We start from the raw sequence: 21,425 nt of genomic DNA on the forward strand, positions 1-21,425 counted from the left end.
ATCTAGCTTATTTATTATTAAATCCTTGAAAATATTTCATGTATGTTTAATATTTTATGTAGGCTCCAATTCTCAAGTGTAGCATTTTATATATGTTCATCATGAGTGTCATGTGGTCACTTCCCCAGTCTGTATACCATTTGTTCTCACACTTCAGCCTCTAAACTCCTGAGTTTACCATTCCTATGAAACACATAGTGACCACCCTAGAACACTTAGCTCTAAGTGACAAGCTCTCCTAATGGGCCTACTTTTAGCTCCCTGAGGCAAAAGAAACCTGGCGGTGGGATGAAGATCGGGGGCACCCTCTAAATTCTTGATACTATGCTGTTTGTTTTCCTCATAGTACAAAGGAACTTTCTGCATAAAACACAAGCTAGATTATTTTTAAAAGAACCAGTTTCCAGAGCATCAATTTCCATGTGTACACCTTCCTAAAGCTGATATGCCTGAAAAGATGCCTCAGAAAAAGGCATCAACCCTCTAACAATTACTCTTTTCACACATGACAAAACAAAGGATCTATCTTTTAATGAATTCTGAATCTTAATACCAAAACACTTTGGTAAAACCGCTGAATACTCAGAAGAGAGAAATTCAAATATCAGTAAGAGAATGACACTGGGTTTAAAAATCCTTTGCAATTCAGATGATTTCTATTTTGATTTCAATAAAATTGAATCAGTATGAGCTAATTAAGTCACCAGCTAATACATTTTTAAAAATACTTAATAGTGAATTCTGGTATATAATTCTGAAGGACTTGAAAGAATTAAGCCACACTGCTGTAAAACCATTCCTTCTATTCTCATCCTTTTGTTACTCAGCACCATATAAAAACAAAAAATTGATGCTACCTCTCATTACACTGATAGAAACTTACCCAGATAATGAGACATTTGGGAAATAAAACCCTGATACCTGTTCACCCCATTAAAAGATGTATTTCTGGTAAAATTTTACCTTTAATAATGGTTCATCAAAATTTGAACCGCACTGTATCAGTGAACACTAAAAACTCCTAACAGATCAACCCCCAAAAAATTCAGAGATGGAACATAAGTTTGTTCCCCCCTCACCTGAAGTCTAAAATGAATTTCCAGGATTGACAGGTGGTTTTCCTATAAGCAGTTATACGGGAAGCCAGTTTCTTCCTTCTCATGTGTATCCTTGGAAGCCACATACTCCTTGGCATCAAGCTAGAGACAGGTAAAAGGCAAGGAGGGTTGCATGGGGGAGGTTTTCACAGACCAGACCTATAAGTTCTGAACATCACTTTTCCTGATTCATGAGAACTCAGTTACAGAGCTATCCTGCTTACAGAGGTAGAAATTATCCAATTGCATGATAGGAAATCATTCAGCAATCAGTTAACAGCCTCTGTTACATACCTTTATCCTGTTTTGATCAACTGAAGACAAACTTTGATGCTCAGAATTTTAGGTTACAGGAAACTATTTGAAATTCAGTTGTGGAGAAGTGTGGCAGTTATCTTCAATGTATAACTCACACATAATAAATGGATAAAATTCTTTGGACAAAGTGTAACGGATGATGGATATCAAATCACTATGGTATTTAGATTCTTTTAGATACATTTAAAAGCATGTAACAACTCTATTTTTTAAAATGGCAGTATTAACAATATTCTAAATTCCTCCCAACAACTTAAACATAAGATGAAAAATTTTAAATGTCACCTTCAAAGTACTAGGAAGTATAAAGTCTTCAAAATTATTTAAAAAATACTTCTAGAGCTCCAAAATAGCCCCAACGAAAAAGCTTGATCGTATCCCACAGAAAGGAAGGGAAGGGGAAATGAAAAAGTCTGAAATTCTGTCTCCAAACTCTTCACACTTTTCTAGGAAAGTGACCTCTAAAGTTTATGCAGAAAAAGTTCTGAGGTCTTGATTTAGTTCACCAAGATCTCACTGTCAGAGTCAAGTATTTTGGGATCTGTTAAGCAAGTTTTTTACCTCTCTGTGCTAGGCTTTATTTGAATTTTTAAATCATAGTAAGAGATGATTTAAAATTCTAAGGTATTAAGAGACAATAGAAATAGCCAATAGAAGGTCTATCTTTGTAATTCCTCATCTAACAGCCCTGTAAAATACTCAGATACTAGCTCAATGTTTCCAGCCCTCTGCTTGAAGGTGGAATTCTTCAAGTGAGAGTGCCCTAGCCTTGCCGTTAAGTCTCTCTAATCCTGAGCAAGTGTTCAAGAGGGAAGAAGTGATTTGACTTGTGTCTCTTAGCTTCTCTCAGGGCAAAAATTACAGGCCTTTGGCATCCAGAGATAATGTTCTTACCTCATTTGAGACAATCAGAGGATATTTCTCTCGGTTCTTTATCAGAAACATAGAATGCAAGCCAGTATAATTTTTAAATGAAGAATTTAAAAACACATTAAATTTGGAGGCATTATATTATATTCCTTGTTGTAATACACACTCTATCTTCTGAGAGGAGGCACAAAGATCTTGGTATGACTTATATTAAGAATAATGGACAACAGGCAAAATTTATTGTTTATCTACTTCCTATGAAAAGGAAAAACTGTTACATGTGGAAATCACCTCCAAAGACGACACATAAGACAATGGTACGCAACATTCATTATATTTATTTTACTAAATAGTATGCTTCAAAAAAACAGAAACGAACCAGAAACTTTTACTTAGAACTAGTCCAATAAGGTGGACAGGTTGCATCATCCCATCCCCTTCTTCTATGTATATGGAGCTGAAACTGAATCAGACAGTAAGCACTCAAGTATACGTTGCCTTTCTTTTTGAACATGAACGAACTTCTCTGAACTGAGAAAGACAAATGAAATTTTACAAGATACAGGCACTTTATGTTCCCAGTTTTAAAAAGAAGCCAAGTGAAAAATACTTATTAAAAGCAACTGCAACAGAGAAAGCTTTAGGAGTCCTACCATTAGTTATAGTGACTTAACACTCAATGCAAAGAGATAGCATTAAACAAGTAAAACAAACAAACAAAAAGTTTAACTGGAGTTAATGAGCATATGTGCAAAAAAGAAATCCAATTTACCATAACTGGAGAAAAATGGCCATTTGAATCCAACTTAAAGATATGCCAATAATGTGATTGAACACATATTATGCACCCACATAGCTGAGTAACATCTGAAAGCTTTGCAAGAGTGTGTAGTTAGTGAGAAAAGCAAAAGGTGCTTTACAATTCCACAGTATCTGATTAAACCAAACAGAGCAATTTACAAAAAAAAAGTACCAAATGATACTTTAAAATAAATAGTTCATCATTTTGATGAATATATACATATAGAGTCCACTTCTTAGGGATTTAGCTATCTAAAAGTGGCATATCACTATCCAGAGGTGCAGGAGCAAGTTCACATAAATAAAACAGTGTGGCTTCACTAGCTTCAGCTTCAGTCAATGGCTCCAGACGAACAAGCTTACTCTGGGTTGGTTCTGGGTCCAGGCTGCTATCTAGAAGCTCATCAACTTCTATAGGTTTATCTACAGAGGACATAACTTCTGATGATGCCGTATTCCCCTGTTCAACAGCAGATGCAGGGTTCCCATCAAGGAATGCAAGAAGTGGAAAGGCAGTGTACTGGATAAGCTGCTTATCTGTAATGAAGATTAGAAAAGTGATCTTTTATCACCAGCTTATATAGAGTTTAAGCTGAAGATTTAAAAAACAGATGCAGATGTGCAATCACTATTCTTATATAACCAAATAAGAATTATGATTCTTTGTATCAATAAATTTAAAAACACACAAGTCAGAAAATGTAGTCTTTTATTCAACAATTAAGAAATCAGGGTTCTTTCAATTTCTTCTAAACGGGAAAATAAAACAAAACAGGAGACTTTAAGAACTACTACCACATCAATTCAATTTCCTTTACATGCTGCAACCTTGACACATTATGCCTAGAACTGAGACTAGTACAAATCTGTATTCAACTGTTAAGCATAAAAAGACCTTCACCTTGGCTCACATTAATTTCTACACAAAAATCTTTTTTTAGGGCCGCACCAGCAGCATATGGAGGTTCCCAGGTTAAGGTTCAAATAGGAGCTGTAGCTGCCGGCCTATGCTATAGTCACGGCAACTTCAAATATGAGCCGCATCTGTGACCTACACCATAGCTCATGGCAACACTGGATCCTTAATCCACTGAAAGAGGCCAGGGATGGAACCTGCATCCTCATGGATACTAGCCAGATTTGTTTCTGCTGAGCCACAATGGGAACTCCAACTACACAGAAATCTTACTTAAAAAAAAAATCTACAGAAGATAATACTACATTTATAACCTACCTGTTTTGGGTTTAGATTTTCTTCCCTCTTCTGAAACTGGTTGAACTACACTGCTCTTGGTAGTTTCTAATCCTTTATTTTCAGACTAAAAGAGAAAAAAATACATAAAAGTACTTGTCATACTTTATATGTTCCTGAAAAATAGCAAAAAATTAAAAGCTAATATAGCATATTAACACTGGTATATTATCTGAAAATATATGGAAAAAGGGAGCATCAGGAAAGATGAACTAGGAAAGGAAGAAATTTCATTAGAGGTAATAAGACTGGCTAAGAAAACTATTGCTGTCATCAAGTGGATGAAACAAAGAACCTGAACTAGGATGACAGTAAGTACAAAAAGGAGGGGGCATTTCAACAGAATAGACAGAATCTGTCAAGGTTAGAAGATGGGAATGAATAAAAGATGGCTAGTTTCAAAGTGTTAATGAAGAGATAATTCTTTAAACCATTAAACAATTTTGATTTAAAATGTATTACATGTTTTTTTTTTTTTGGCTCACGAACAGAATATTTAGCATAAGTAAAAAACACATTTACAGTAACTCAGGATGACACGGTAACAACCTAAAAACTATTTATCCCTATGTTTGGAAGCCTCAAAGCTGAGGTGGTGTTTCTTCATTTCCTTTTTGTGGCTCTTTCAGTTCTTTTCTGTCATTTAAAATTGCTTCTTTCAGAAACTGTCTTCTCTCCTTACATCTGATTGTAAGGGGATTAAATCTTTAATGTTAAGTTCTTCACAGTGCTCTTTTCAACGATGTTCAAACTGAGGTGCTGAGGTTCACCATTTTTCCTGAATAGCTGTTAAGTCCCAGATACCTGCATGCTTAAGTATATATGGTGTAACAAACGTATTAATTCCTATAATTCCCCTGATATTCATCATAAAATGAAGCAGTACAAGTTTCCAGGATTCATAGATAATGACCCTAAGACATAATAAAAACTACTTAAACTTTTCAAAAAAATTATATAATTTTTTATTTAGCATTCACAATAAACATTAATGCAGTAATACCTTATTTTTCTACTTCCCAAAAAAGGTATTTTCCAAGGCTGCCACTGTAGTAATTCAAAAGCATATGAGAACCAAGATGACAAATGGGTTTCATCTCCCATGCAAATTTTTGCTTATTAGCAGTGGCCACTTAGATCACTATGCTGAGGAGTATAAGGTATTCTGAGTCATTAGGAAAGAGTATTGTAATAATCCATGTCATATAATACCTGTCATGTGCAAGGGAATGAGAGCTGATGTGCCCATTATTTGAAAATAATCTAGATTCTAGAACTATAATAAAAAGTCACACTCAATTTTTCTATAGCATTGTAAAGTAATGTGCAACTTGCTATTTAAGTGTTATTTTTGAAAGCTTCTGGGAATATGAGGATAATTCAAGAACACAGAATGACTCGATGTCTAGCAAAAAACAAACAGCAGAGCACATTCACTAAATGAATGCATGATAAGGGTTCATTCAACTTAAGGTCTAACATTCAATAATATCATTATTTACTGAAAGACGGCACTTCCATAGTCCATCGATTTTTATAATATAAACCTAGGCAAACTATGTCCACATGCCAACTTCAGCATGCTCCCTGTTTCTGTGAGTAAGGCTTTACTGAAATATAGCCACATTCATTCTTTTACATATTGTCTATGGCTGCTTTTGCACTGCAATTGCAGAGTTGAGTAGTTGTGACAGAGAACACTTGGCCTCCTGCAAAACCAAAAATATTTACTAACTAGTATTAATAGAAAAAGTATGCCAACCCTTGATATAAATCATCCAAATACTGAATGTATAAACAACTTTCAACTTTCTGGTTCAAAAATTCACGAATTTCTTTTTGTTTGTTTGTTTGTTTTAGGGCTGAACCCATGGCATACGTAGGTTCCCAGGCTAGGGGTCAAATTAGAGCTGTAGCTGCTAGCTTACACCACAGATCACAGCAACACCAGATCCTTAACCCACTGAGTGAGGCCAGGGATCGAATCTGCACCCTCACGGACAATAGTCAGATGGACAACAGTCAGATTCGTTTCCACTGAGCCACAATGGAAACTCCTTCTTCAATTTTAAATTGCCCAGGCTACTACTTTGAAAATGTAGGCTAACTTTACACATAACAATAGTCAGAAGAATTCTACCTTCTCACTCTAATAATGCATTATTATATTTGATATGTGCCTATTTTTGACTATAAAGAACAAGAATAAAAATTAAATTCTTAATTTTTTTTTTTTTTTGCTTTTTAGGCCACATGTGCAGCACATGGAAATTCCCAGGCTAGGGGTCAAATTGATGGTACATCTGCCGGTCTACTCCACACACACAGTAACGCAGGATCTGAGCTGCATCTGCAACCTACACCACAGCTCACAGCAACACCAGATCCTTAAGTCACTAGGCAAGGCTAGGGATTTAACCCTCATCCTCATGGTTACTAGCTGGGTTCATTTCCACTGAGCCACAATGGGAACTCCAAAAATTAAATTTTGATTCCACTAATCTAGAATTTGTACAAATTTCAGATGGCCCGATTTACATTTTTATTCAAGGAAAAATAGGGATTACTGAACAATTTGTTGTAAATCCAAGATCAATGAAACATATAATACCTATTTGAGACAATAAACTAAACAAAGTAACAGAATAATTTCTAAATGTCTGCTCTAACAACTTTATATTGTCCTTATTACTCATTAAAAGCCAGTTCTAAAGAATTTGTTAGCACTTGCTAATCCCAACTGTAGTTCCTATATGTTTATGCAAATAAAACCATTACTTAAAGTCCAAAATCCAGCCTTCACTGCTCAACTCACCTTACAAATAATACAAATTCCTGTACTTTTACTGTATGCTAACGAAATTAAGGAACTTATTTTAAAAAATGAGTACCAATAAATTTTCAATAAAAAAATGCTGAGAAGTTGTTTATAGAAGGAATAAGAATGTAAAATAAAGACATAAAACATGAAGAAATAATATTTTAGTAAGTTTTTCCAGTGATATACCTGTACATGCCAAATTTAGTTAATTTCCTAGCAGGTTGAAGGCTGATTTAATACTGAAAGTTAATAGCACAAGGCACAGAAGAATTTGGTAATGATTCACTCCATAACCAAAAGCTAATTTTTCATCTAGAATTTTACTATCTTGATCACATATATTAGATAAGAATATAAATGCTTTTTGTAACTGGGCGTGATATTGCTCTCTACTTACTAGGACTTTTTTCAAATTCTTACAGCTATGGGTCCTGAGCAACATGAATTAAAACTTACTTTTGTATTATTGATGTAATCTGTGGGGTTCATCTGCACAGAACTAGTGAAAAGCTGAAAGACCAAACAAGAAAGATAAGTTTAAAAAATATTTTTAAAAAATTAACTGTGTGTTCAAAATTTTTATACAGCCATGTTGGGTGAAGAGATGTAAGCTCCTGCACTAGGAAGTCTCCATATAGTAAAACAAGTTTGAAGAGAAAAGCAGGAAAGCTGAAAGAAAAACAAACAAAAGCAGAGCAAGCTAGCCCATGCATTAGATGTTGTAAGAATTTCTATTCTATAAAACAAAAGGGTAAATCACTTGAGACAAATCACCTCCCCTCTCCTTCATTTCCTTCATTTTTTTCCCTCCCTAAATGCCTTTGGTCTTAAAAGGTACCCAGAGTTCCCTGCCTTGACGCTGAGCCTTCAATGACTACCTGCTCATTATGCGATAAATTTATAAAATCTGCTCTATGAGAGTGGCTCCTAAATTACTTCTCAAGCGGAGCCCTCTGACCAAATGCATAATTCTGGTGGTTCTTTTCATCTCACCTAGCAAAGGAAGTCATAAAGCTAAGACCACTGTTTACTGCACTCCTCAGACCAACCAGTTAACAGACATAACTTTCGTTTACGTTATAAGCCTCAAAGTCATCCATTCCACAGGGATTTATTGAGCATCTAAGAAATAATCGACATTATGAAGAACACAAGATGAAGACACTATTCCTGCTCTCCAGGAGCTTACAATCTATAAGACAAGATAAGAACAACATCAAATAGCAGCATATGATCAGATACAATTCAGTATTATAAAAATAATGGATGGGGGAGCCCAAAAGTATTAAGGAGCTAAGAAAAAGGGAAAGGAAAACGCTGGCACAGATATACACATACACAGGATGAAACGAAAAGTCTAAATCTTGATAAAGCTATGTGACATGTATCAGTTTCTGGAGAATGATTAGGACTTAGAAGGGAGAGGATGAAGGAGTACACTGTTATAACATTAGCAACAACAGAGAAGGAATGGTTGTGGGGGAAGTTCTAGAAATAAGATGACTAGTACAAATAATAGAGAAGTTCTGAGTTGAACAGCAAGTTGTATACCTAAGGTTCAAAAAGTAAGGCAAGGCCAATCTATGGAAAGGACATTCTGTCAACAACAAAAGAGCTGGGAATGGCCTTAGCAATGAAATACATTGATTAAAGCATTTTAAGAGAATGAGCACATCAAATGGTTTGCAGGATAGAATGAAATGCAGAGAGGCTCCTCCACCCTCTCTTGACACTGATTTTTCTCCGTAAAGTTCCACATTCATGGAAGCCCTAAAAATATCTACAGTTCTTCTTTTCCTTTCATTAATTTTTCCTCCTTTCATACCACCTACTGATCCATGAAGAAGAAGAGTTTCTTAAGAGTTAAGTACACATCACTGCCAATCTCTGCCAGTTCAGCCTGTCCTTGCCTCAGAGGCCTGAGCAAATTTTGTCCCTACTGAGAGAGGCATCTGAGGAAGATCAGCAGTGAAACTCCTCACTTCTTTGCCTCATTCCCCCTACCTACTGACTCAGGATACTTTCAAGTACTCCCAACAAACACATGGTCTGAAGTAGGAAAAAGTAGATCATATGAGGAGCTGACAGAGCTGAATTTTAAGGCCAGGTCTCTCCTGCTGATTCCACATTGAATCATTCAGTACTGAACTCTGCAGTGAGAGCCCATGAACTCCTCCTGAACACACTTATTACTCATGTCCTTAACATCTCTGCCATCTCAGAGAACAAGACAACCTACGAGTATAATTTCTATTCACAACAATAAAGCATAATTCAAGGATGAAACAATGAAGTATCAAATGAGAGAGGCAACAATGGAAATATAAAGTAGGAGTGGTTTGTGAATGCTATTTTGGAAAAAACACAGGACTTAATGAACGAGGAGATAAACCAAGACAACTGTGATCACTATCCTGTGTGAGTAAAGAGAGGTCTGATACCACTACATAAAATAAAGCTAAAGAAGTAGCTAATTTAGAGAATAAACTTAAGCTTAGTGTTAAACACAAATAATTTAAGATCTGATGATCCCAAAGGAATGAAATCAGAATTCAATGGTTTGTTTTTGTTTATCTTTTTAGGGCCGTACTTGAGGCATATGGAGCCTCCTAGGCTAGGGATCAAATTGGAGCTATGCCACAGCCATAGCAACTTAGGATCCGAGCCATGTCTGCGACCTATACCACAGCTCATGGCAACGCCAGATTCTTAACCCACTGAGGGAGGCCAAGGATCGAACCTACATCCTAATGGATACTAGTCAGATTTGTTTCCACTGAGCCACGACAGGAACTCCTCCAAGTTTACCTTAAAAAAATATTAAGAGCTGGAGATATACATTTGAGAGCAATCCTGTAAGCCAAAATCCCTCCAGCAGGCAGGATTTAAAAAAAGAGAGGAGTTTCTACTGTGGTGCAATAGGATTGGCAGCATCTCTGTAGCACTGGGATGCAGGTTCAATTCCCAGCCCCACATGGTGGCTTAAGGATCAACAGGTACAGCATAGGTCACAACTGTGGCTTGGACCTGATCCCCAGCCCAGGAGCTCCATATACTGCAATGTAGCCAAAAAAGAAAAAAAAAATAGTAGACTTGTAGGAAAAATAGGATAAAAGACTGGGTACCTTGGGTAATATCTACAAGTTGAAGACAGCAAAAAAAAGAAAAGCTCTTAGAAGAAACAGAATGGTTATGGACACAAGAAGAGAACAAAGTCCAGTGCCTTTAAAACCCAGAGAAAAAGTTCTGTTGTAGAAAATCAATAGTTAAATAATAACAGTATTGATTACTTACAGTCTTTACCAAAATCCTTCATGTCAGGCATTAGCTACATTTACTAGATGGGAAAACTGAGTAAGAGAGGTAAACTTTCTCAGGATTAATAACAAAGGTAGTAAGTAACATGAGCCAAAGTGGAACCCAAATCTGTCCAATTCAAAACAAACCTTCATCTACTAGCCTAGCAGTCTAATCTGAAAAAAAAAAAAAATTTCAGCCTACTTAAAATGGATAAGCCAAGACAGCACAGGCTTTGAGTAAATTAGCAAGACAATCCAAGGTTTCAAAAGAAATAGAGGGTAAAACAGAAGTTAAACACAACCATTCATTTCTAAAGTTTTGTAGCGAAAGGATGAGAGATATATAGAATGGTAAATGAGAAGAACAACAAATCAAAATGTTTTAGTACCTACTCAACACAGATGGGAAAACTCAGAGATAGAAATAGAAAAAAAGAGAGGCAGAGGGCAGGTGTAAAAACTGGTTTTAAAGAGGAATTAAGTACTTCCTCTAAGAAGAAAGGATATGAGATTCCACAGCCTATAAGAAGACCAGGGCATGGTGAATCACTCTGAGTATGGAAGAGTTGGTTTGATAAGGTCTTGAAGACAAACAAATGTGGTAACTGTTACAACATTAAATTAAAATGACTGAGTTGAAGACTGTGAAGATTTAAAGAATCAGAATTACAGGATTTATTTCCTTCTTAGTGATCAGCTAAAAAGTGTCTCTGGTTTCAGAATGGGAGCAAAGACTGACAGAAACTTTAAGGGCTGTCAAGTTACGTTAACAAGTCAAAGTAGGTCATTAACATGGATGTTGAATTCACTTAAGAGGGTAACATGGAAAGGAAATCTTCATAGGTGGTGAAACCCATCCTGTGAGGCAATGATTTAGGAAAAATGATGGTCATGTGATACATGACTTCTGAAGAATCTTCTGAAGCTGCATTTTAAGGCAAAAAAACCCAACTTTTCAGGATAAAGAAAGAAACATTCACAACAGAAAATGAGAATAGGGAAAGAAGATTCGTCTGGATGAGACTAGGTCACATAGGAAACATTAGGTAAGGGAGAGGAGAGTGGTAGGAACAAGAGAAAATAGAGCAAGGAAAGTAGGTAGTGCCAGAAACAACAGATAAGGATTCAAAGTCAACAACACTGGAATCAGGTTCATAGGTGGTAGGGTGAGGACTGGAGTAGGGAAACCTTAGGGGACTCAAGATAGAAAAATTTTCAAAATGTAGCAAATATAGTAACATATAATAATGCATTTCATTGAAAAACATTAATTCGCAGGTATTAAGAAGTGTTTACATGCTGTTTCCTGGCTAATCATTTCTACTAATTTCCACTGATTTCTATTCCACAATAATTTTTTCTAGAGCAAAACATAACACAGCAACAAGTCCAGACAAGACCTGGATTTAATAGTACTGTTGAACAGAGTTGATATGTTGTTACAGGGGGATTAACTGAACTTCTACTTAGAAACAAATAATGATCACTCTCCTCTGCTGTCCTGAACCCATCTGTTCATCTTCTCTGATAAACAAACTGCCAGTACAACAAAGAATATTCAAAGTACCTACATCAACCAGGAGATCTGGGTCTATGCTAAACTGTCTTCCTGAGAGCATGGCTTGGAAGTCCTCTAAACTGCAATCAATACTGTCAAGATAATCCAACAGCTCAACCCTAAGGAAAAAAAGATTAAAAAAAATGGAGTATTAGGTTTCCTTGTTTTTATGTTTAAAATCACACTGCAGTTTTCTAGGCAAAATATACCTAGCAACTGCTGAATTCTTACCAATTCTTAACCTTAAGAGATCATAATCAGTATTCAGGATTCCAAAAAAACTGGTTAATGAGAACCCACAGCCTTTACACAAAACTTCAGTATTTAGAGAAAAAAGCTCTGCAATAAGTCTTTTTTTTTTTTTTCCTTTGGTCTTTTGGGGTCACACCCTCAGCATATGTAAGTTCTCAGGCTAGGGTGAAACTGGAGCTATAGCTGCCAGCCTACACCACAGCCACAGCAAAGCCAGATCTGAGCAGAGTCTACAGCACAGCTCTAGGCAATGTCAGATCCTTAACCCACTGAGCGAGGCCAGGGATCGAACCCACATCCTCATGGATATTAGCTGGGTTCTTAACCTACTGAGGCACAATAGGAATTCCTGTAGTAACAGTCTTATTTATCTTTTTCCTCTATACAACAAATTACAAAATGTTTAACCTCTTATTACAGGTTACTGCTAATTTCTACTACAAATAAGTTCCATAATAAAGATTATACTATTCCACAGTTCTGATAAAAACATAAATACACATAATCACACTTTGTGGACATTCGAAAGTAAGTTATTTCATTAAGAAACCTGAGGAATAAAATAAAATTTTAAAAAAGAAAAAGAAAGAAAAAAGAAACCTGAGGTCTTGACAAGAAAATTCCAAGACTGCTCTGAGCATAATTAAATCTTTCTCAAAATACCATTTTCAGAGTTCAGCACTGACAGAAGTAGAGAAAGGCTGACTACAACAGGTTCATAGTGTGAAAGGAAAATCACTCAAAGAGAAACAGAACATGCGAAGTAAACAAAGAAAGCAAATACATTTAGATAACAATGAGATGAGCACTCACTTTCCCAAAAGATTGATGTTATCATTTAAAATGGAATCCATCATGGTCACAGGATCTTCTGTGGTCAGACTAGATGAGCCATTTAGCTGGATGGCGCTAGACATGAGAGGGCTGGTGCCATCACTGCCTGAACTTAAGGATTCTCTGGCTGGTTCACTTTGATCTCCACTTTGAATGACAGGAGCATATTCATCTTCATTGTCATCTTCAACAATGACAATATCAGGGTATTGGCTACAGCTAGATCAGCAATATGAGAAAGAACAAATTATAACTTCACTAATTCAATAAATTTATTCTATCCATCCATTCCCCAAGGAAACTCTCTCCTCAAACCACTTATTATTAATTTTCTTAGGCCTGTAGCTTAATGATAAATATTGATACTTCATACAATATAAGACTACAAAGAATCAATTAAAGGTCTTTTAACTCCAAACTTTAAAAATAAGAATTCTCATTTTTTTCTCGGTAGTCTTTCCACTGGACAGAGAGAGGTATTTGGTTTAACACTTTGGCTTAATTTTTCAGTTCAATAATAAAAATATGAGTTAGATATTAATTTAACAAATAGTTTTAAATTTAGATCTTGTTTTTAAAAAGTTAACTAATATTTTCGTAAGTTTAATTTTACAAAGCTACTTACTTGGAAGGATCAGATATAACATCCTCATTAGTTTCTGGAATAACTGGGATATTTTCTTCATCTGCATTATCATCAGTAACATCATAAATAATGATATCATCTGAAATCCGCTCCCTTGGCTTTAAACCTTCACTCCTACTATGAGGAACCTAAAATGTCAGGCAGAAAATATATCAAAAAACTGAAATTATTTTGACTACCAAACAACATACCATTTAAAAAATGCTAATTGGGAACCTACTATTTAACTACATGTTAGAGACACAATAAGAAAAACAGATTGTGCTCTCTAACCTATGGGACTTGTACACTGAATTGGTATGAGAGGTATGAGGTGTGCTAGCTGCATTGTATTTATAGTAACTATTTCTTTCACTCTAAGGGACCTTAAAGATGACATGCCTCAGAATGTTTCTAGAAAAGATCTTCAATTTTTTTTTTTTTTTTTGGTCTTTTTAGGGCCGCATTCGCGGCATACAGAGGTTCCCAGGCTAGGGGTCCCATCAGAGCTGTAGCTGCCGGCCTACGCCAGAGCCATAGCAACGCAGGATCCGAGCCATGTCTGCGACCCTCACCACATCTCACAGCAACACTGGATCCTTAACCCACTGAGCGAGGCCAGGGATTGAACCCGCAACCTCATGGCTCCTAGTCGGGTTCGCTAAACACTGTGCCATGATGGGAACTCCAAGACCTTCAAATCTCAAGTATTTACATCCAGAGAGTAAAAATTTAAGATTTCTTTTCTTTTTTTTTTTGCTTTTTTTTTTTGCTTTTTAGTGTTGCACCTGCAACTTTTTAATGCCACAGCCATAGAAACTCAGGATCTGAGCCACGTCTGAGACCTACACCACAGCTCATGGCAATGTCGGATCCTTAACCCACTGAGTGAGGCTAGGGATCAAACCCCCATCCTCCCGGATCCTAGTCAGGTTCATCGACTGCTGAGCCACGAAGGAAACTCCTAAGTTTTAGGATTTCATCAGAAATCTCAAGCATAATCAAATGGCCACTGGGCTGATGGGGATTACTTCAATTCAAGCTACTCTGCTTAACACGTTTTATTCTTACCTATTAAATGGTTTCATTAATAGGGGGAAAACACTTCAACTATCCCACAGCTAAATGTCAGTCTGTCTTCGTAACAATGCTTTTTTGTTTTGTTGCATTTTTTTGGTCATGCCTGTGGCATGTGGAAGTTCCTGGGCCAAGAATCAAACCTGCCCCACAGGACTGACCCAAGCCACAGCAGTGACAATGTTGTATCTTAAGTCACTAGGCCAATAGAAAACTCCAGCAATTATTTGCTTTTTTTAAAATTCAGCTATAGATAACATTAGGACCATAGGTACATTAATAATGAAGTGTTCAATTCTCTAAAGCAAACTAAAGTCATTATTATAATGCAAAATTCTATAAATTTCAACACCAGATAATAGAGGGCAAAAGACATAAATCAATTAATCAATAAATCAATTAAGAAATCTTTATCCATTTACATTAGTCTTCAATCCTAAAAACTGTTAGATGTCCTTGACTATTTAGAAACGATGGGAAGGGGAAACCAGATGTTAACTCTGATTTGCCTAAGAACAAAAAATGCAACACTTTAATAATAAATATAAAGCAGTACTTTAATAATAAATATAAAGCAGTATTTAAAAACTCTATAAGATTTGAAAGCAGTAATAACTAAGATTTGAAAGTAATAATAATAAATTGTTATTAAAAGGAGTGTGGACTCAACTACTTTGCCACTGGGTATAAGTTTGACAATTTATCCAGAGAGCTTATATAAAAAAATTAAGATAAATATGTTTTTTTAAAATTGCTATAGTAAAATTGTGCACATTTATAATAAATGTTTAAAACAACTTAAAATATCCAACAGACAAGTACATAATTACATTATCATAATAACCTCATATTGTAGTTAAGATAAACTAAATCTCTACATTTAATAAACTCAATAATGTAGATATGTATGTGTGACTGGGTCACCTTGCTATACAGCAGAAAACCAGCTGTAATGGAAAAAAATAAAAATTAAAAAAAAATCTTAAAAATACAACCAAGTGAAAAAAGCCACATTGCAAAATGATTATATACAAAATAATATCATTTATATAAAGTCATATATATGCCAAATAACACAAAGTATTGTCCATCGTGTCACACATAATGAAATTGCCATGGGAATGATAAATATTAACTCAAGATAGTTTTATCTCTGCATGAGAGGGGAGACAGGAAAGGAAGAGAAAAATGAACTTGGGAACAGGCAATTGAGACAACTATATTTATAATGGTTTATTTCTTAAAATAACTAAGGCAAATAATAAAAAGTCATGATTTTAAAAAGCTAAAGGGTAAGCAGATGCATAATTCAGTAAACTTTTTAAAATGCTGAGTTCCCATTGTGGCTCAGTAGTTAACAAATTTGACTATGAACCATGAGGTTGCGGGTTCGATCCCTAGCCTTGCTCAGTGGGTCAAGGATTCGGCGTTGCTGTGAGCTGTGGTGTAGGTCACAGATGTGGTTCAGATCCCCCGTTGCTGTGGCTGTGGTGTAGGCTACAGCTCCGACTGGACCCCTAGCCTGGGAATCTCCATATGCCGAGGGTGAGGCCCTAGAAAAGACAGACAAAAAGACAAAAAAAAAAAAACTTTTTAAAATGCATGAAATACTGATGTAATAACATTTAGTTTGACATAACAAACATAAAATAGAACTTTAAAAATTACTTTATGATGGTGATTATCAGCTGGCTCTTTTACTATGTGCTGAAACAAATTCTTCTTTTGGGCTCCATTAGTGTTTAGAAGAAGAGGCCTGAAAAAATCAGAAGATGTCTATGAAGTTCAGTGAAGCAAACATACAAGGAATTTAAATTACTTCTAGTAACTGACCCACATATAAACACACTCACTTTAATAATGAATAAAAAAATTCCAAGGAGGATACATAAGAAATTCTTAAAAATGATTAATCTTAGAAACAGAAACTGGCAGATGAGCGTGTCCAGGATTTTTATTTCTCCATTCTTCTGTATTATAAATTATTCTCTCCAAATGTACTTCATTAGACTGAACTATGTAAGTTTATGGTATAAATAACTAGTAAGAAATAGGTAATATAAAGAATATACTATAACATAAGCTGTGAATATAACCAAGTTTTGCTAAAATCCTTAGCATTACAAGACAATACTTTTCTCCTTCTACCTACTCCTTCGTCCACTAGTCTTACGATTTAGTTGTGACAAAGATAGTTACTGACATTTATGGGCATCACAACCCATGGTCGATATACAGGTTTTTAAATACACTTGTGAGTAGACTAAACACAAGAGATATCAAGTAAAAATTCTGATGTTTTTCTCAGCATGCATCCTCTTTTTAAGAATTTCTCCCACTGGGGCCTTCTAATGCTGCAATAATTTGATACTGTGATGAAAAGTTGATTCTTTATTAACTATACATGTATATATATATAAAGTTACCATTTAGGATATCCTTAGCTCTCAAAAACAGCAAGATGACATAGTAGGAAACATCACTCTTTTTGTTTGTTTGTTTGTTTGTTTGTTTTTTGTCTTTTTAGGGCCACACCCACAACGCGGCATATGGAGATTCCCAGGCTAGGGGTCTTATCAGAGCTACAGCTGCTGGCCTATGCCACAGCCACAGCAACGCCAGATCCAAGCCACATCTGCGACCTACATCACAGCTCACGGCAACGCCAGATCCTTAACCCACTGAGCAAGGCCGGGGATCGAACCCGCAACCTCATCGTTCCCAGATAGATTCATTTCCGCTGCGCCATGACAGGAACTCCACAACATCACTCTTAAAATGTTGAAAGTATAATTTAACAAGGGGGGACTGTTCATCTTGGACAAGAGGCATACACTCAACAAATGTAGGCAATTCATGGTTAAACTCTTAACATGTCTGGTTGTCTATGACTAGGTCAAGATGTAGTATAAAAGCTTACCTTTTACGTTTTAAACTCACAAGTTGGTTATTCTGAACCAATGTAACAATAAACTGGACAATCTAAAAGGAAAATTTAAAGATGTTCCATTACAGATTCCTAATTCTTTAGTCCATATTACAAGTCTTATAAAATTAACTCACATAGTATATGTCCTCTAAGTCACATAATTTCTTGAAAATTAACATAATATAAATGTGGGTGCATCTTACAGTATCTAAAGAAACATACCAGCTTCCAGGCAGAAGAAAAATCTGTGATAAAGTTGCTGCCTAAAATATAGAGAAGCCTAGGACATCCATCTACCCATATATCTACCTATCTTATCAGCTCTGTACCTAACAAATTCTATAAAGATACCTCCCATATATTATTCCAAGGCCAAAAAGGTGGCAGAGTTAGAAACAAATTCCAGGAATAGAGAAAAAATTTATCAGCTGTCATCATGCATTATGTAAACACCCTAACCTCACTAAAATATAGATGCAAACTCAAATTTGAGCAGAAAGAATGTTAGCTTTCATGTAAAACTGAAATGTTAAATAAATATTTTACTAACTACCACTGCTTTCAGGAAAAAAAAAAAAAAAAAACTTCAAATTATGGAGTACTGTGAGTTAATATTTAACCCAAACACTGTTTTCCAGGGCAGGGGGAAGCAAATTTTTAAAATAAAATACAGGTTAAGGTACACTTATCATTTTAAATCAGGTATACTTTTTTGGGGGGGCTGCGCTCATGGCAGCCAGGGATTGAACCCGCACCAAAGCAGCAATCTGAGCCACTGCAGTGATAACGCCAGATGATTAACCCACTGAGTCACATGGGAACTCCTAAGTTGGGTATTCTTAAACATAGCTTCAAGTTGGAATCAACTATGGAAGTTCTGAAAATACATAAAACTTGGACTAAACACCTAGAACTGAATGCTACATTCAACCTCCATTTTCATAGTGATTTTTAAAAATCAGTATACCTATATTAATTATAGGGGAAAGGCTGCAACTACCATTCATCTCTGTATTCTAAGCCTGCTCCATCAGACCCACATCTTTTCAGTCATAACCCTATTTTTAGCAAAAGGCCTCTGGGTAGGAACAAACTGAAGCTCGCCCACCCTCCCTCCCCCCAAAAAAACCTGTTGCTTAAACTTAAGAGTCCAGTTTACTCATGAGCAAAAAATAGCTGCCTTAATTACTTTTATGTTTCACCTCTTATTAACATATGAAAGCTGATATGAGAAGATTAAAGTACAAGGACACTATGTGGCCGAGAGTTTTTTTTGGTTCCCCTAGTAATTTTCAGCTCAGATACATTTTATTACACTGCATTCACTGCTTTTCTACACAGACTAATAACAGCACACACTAATAACTCTTCTGAGCATATAATCTGATCAGTTAACTTGAAAATATTAGTCATTTATCTGAGACTGAATCTATACCTTTTAGAGTAAAACAAAAACATCCTACATAGTAAGGCTATGTCTTTTATATAAAATATGTTAAGAAATTGGTAGTGTATTAATTATGCTCCTAAGAATGAAGTATACTAAAGTTGTTATATCAGGAAAAAGATTTTACTAAAAGCTAATGAAACATTAGTTGCAAGTATGCAATGACTGTATTTAGCTAATGAGAATTTTTTTAATTAAAAAAATATATAACATTGGCTTGTTTGATTTCATAGGTTTACTTCTGTGTATCCAATATATTAAAAAAACTAAGATCAATCACTATTTAATAGAGGTTTCTCAAAGGTCACAAATAGTACTCAAATAAACGCAGATTATGGTCACAGGGAAAAAAAGCTTACCTTTCGAATAACTTGCTGTTGTTGTGCATGTTTTGCTCTTAATTCTGACACCTCCTTCCAAAGGGACTCATTCTCACTATGTTATCATTTATTAAAAATAAAAATTAATAAATTTAGTCAGAAAAACCAGGCCTCAACATTTTTAAGAATACCATAAAACAGAACTAGTTTTTACTACATATCTTCATGAGACTAGGAAAACTGTGGTTCAATTACACAGAATGACAACTATTTTGACACAACTCCAGAATCTTTCCTTTATAACTATAGTATCTTCTACTCATGGCAGTATATATACAAACACTTAATAGGCCATATACTCCTCTGACAATGTGGTTAATCACTTCTTGTTTAAGAAACAAGCTAACTTTTTGGAGATCCCGCTGTAGCGTAATGGAATTGGCGGCATCTCTGACGGGCCAGGATGCAGGTTTGAACCCTGACCCGGTACAGTGGGCTAAAGGATCCAGCATTGCCACACCTGGGGCAGAGGTCCCAAATGTGGCTCGGACCAGGAACTCCATATGCTGTAGAGAGGCAAAAAATAAATACAAAAATAAGCTAACTTTCAATCATGTGAATTCAGAACTTGTGCTTAGGAAACAATTCTTAAAGGGAAGTAACATTTAACCAACACTTGCCATGCCAGACACTATTTATAAGCATTTTATGCATATTACTCATTTAAATGTTTCTAAAATCTGTCCAGAAAGGAATTATATAACTATTTTATAGCTGAGGAGACTGAGACTCAGAGAACTGAAAAGACTTACCCAAGATCACACAATGTGGTAAGTGTTGATGTTGAACTAAAGTCTATCAGACTCTAAAACTGTCTGTCTCAAACACAAGCATATAAATTTTTTAAAGCATATTAAAAGCGTGTTTTTTAAGCATATCCAAATACATAACAAACTATGTGCCCAGTAGTAAGTTTTCTCCTTCCATTCACCATTTTTATTGAATTGCGGTTACTAAATGTCAGCAATGATAAAGCTGAGAAGGCATGAGAGATAATTTATCTATTAAATGATTTTATTTTTGTTCTTTTATTAATTTCCACAAAAGCCAACCTTCTCAGTCCAGACCATTACAAAAGGGACTGGATTTAGTTATAGAGGGCACAGAAAATAAGACTTTAATACTTACTGAATAACTACTGTACTTTTTTCTGACTCAGAAATGTAAAGATACTGTCACCTGCCTACTACAGATAAGTAAGAGAATGGTTACCACTGAGACTTAGAATGAATTTTGGATCCCATTCCTTAAGGGCTAAACCTGAAATTCAAGGAATTGGGTCAAAAGGCACTTCAGAAAACACAAGATACATACAGTAAACCAATACAAGTGCTTAAATAAAACATGCAAAAGGGGCAAGCTTAAAATTAAGGCTTATTCAAAAAGAGAATCAAAGCCCAAGGTTATTCTCTTAATGAAAATACTTACGAATAGCTAAACTGGAGTTCCCGTCGTGGCACAGTGGTTAACGAATCCGACTAGGAACCATGAGGTTGCGGGTTCGGTCCCTGCCCTTGCTCAGTGGGTTAAAGGATCCGGCGTTGCCGTGACCTGTGGTGTAGGTTGCAGACACGGCTCGGATCCCCCGTTGCTGTAGCTCTGGCATAGGCTGGTGGCTACAGCTCCGATTGGACCCCTAGCCTGGGAACCTCCATATGCCGCAGGAGCGGCCCAAGAAATGGCAAAAAGACAAAAAAAAAAAAAAAAGAATAGCTAAACTAATGCCCCCCATTTGACATGAAAGGGACAATACATAAAAGAACTACTCTCAAGACCTTGGCACCTACTACGCTAAAAGAAAATTTCTAGCTACTTACTAAGGATAAAAATACACATCTACTCTATATATGAATTGTTACTGTGGC

The 21,425-nt window shown here is 35.8% G+C and overlaps 1 protein-coding gene across 2 annotated transcripts in view; it reads right to left on the bottom strand.

Annotated features, from left to right (window-relative positions):
- Nucleotides 1-2,603: 2,603 nt before the first annotated feature.
- The window catches only part of HSF2 (heat shock transcription factor 2), a 33,057-nt gene continuing 14,235 nt past the window's right edge, over nt 2,604-21,425 (bottom strand). Inside the window, exons 5-13 of one of the 2 annotated variants that reach the window (XM_047759509.1) lie at nt 19,540-19,615; nt 17,725-17,786; nt 16,473-16,560; nt 13,728-13,876; nt 13,082-13,321; nt 12,030-12,135; nt 7,616-7,669; nt 4,321-4,405; nt 2,604-3,623 (exon numbers count right to left, since the gene is read on the bottom strand). In XM_047759509.1, the coding sequence (XP_047615465.1) occupies nt 3,331-3,623; nt 4,321-4,405; nt 7,616-7,669; nt 12,030-12,135; nt 13,082-13,321; nt 13,728-13,876; nt 16,473-16,560; nt 17,725-17,786; nt 19,540-19,615 (1,153 nt within the window). In that variant the 3' untranslated portion in view covers nt 2,604-3,330. The remainder of the gene's footprint in view (nt 3,624-4,320; nt 4,406-7,615; nt 7,670-12,029; nt 12,136-13,081; nt 13,322-13,727; nt 13,877-16,472; nt 16,561-17,724; nt 17,787-19,539; nt 19,616-21,425) is intronic. The other variant, XM_047759520.1, reaches the window with a different exon arrangement.

The sequence above is a fragment of the Phacochoerus africanus genome, chromosome 2 (assembly GCF_016906955.1).
Source record: "Phacochoerus africanus isolate WHEZ1 chromosome 2, ROS_Pafr_v1, whole genome shotgun sequence".
In the NCBI taxonomy this organism is placed as follows: domain Eukaryota; kingdom Metazoa; phylum Chordata; class Mammalia; order Artiodactyla; family Suidae; genus Phacochoerus; species Phacochoerus africanus.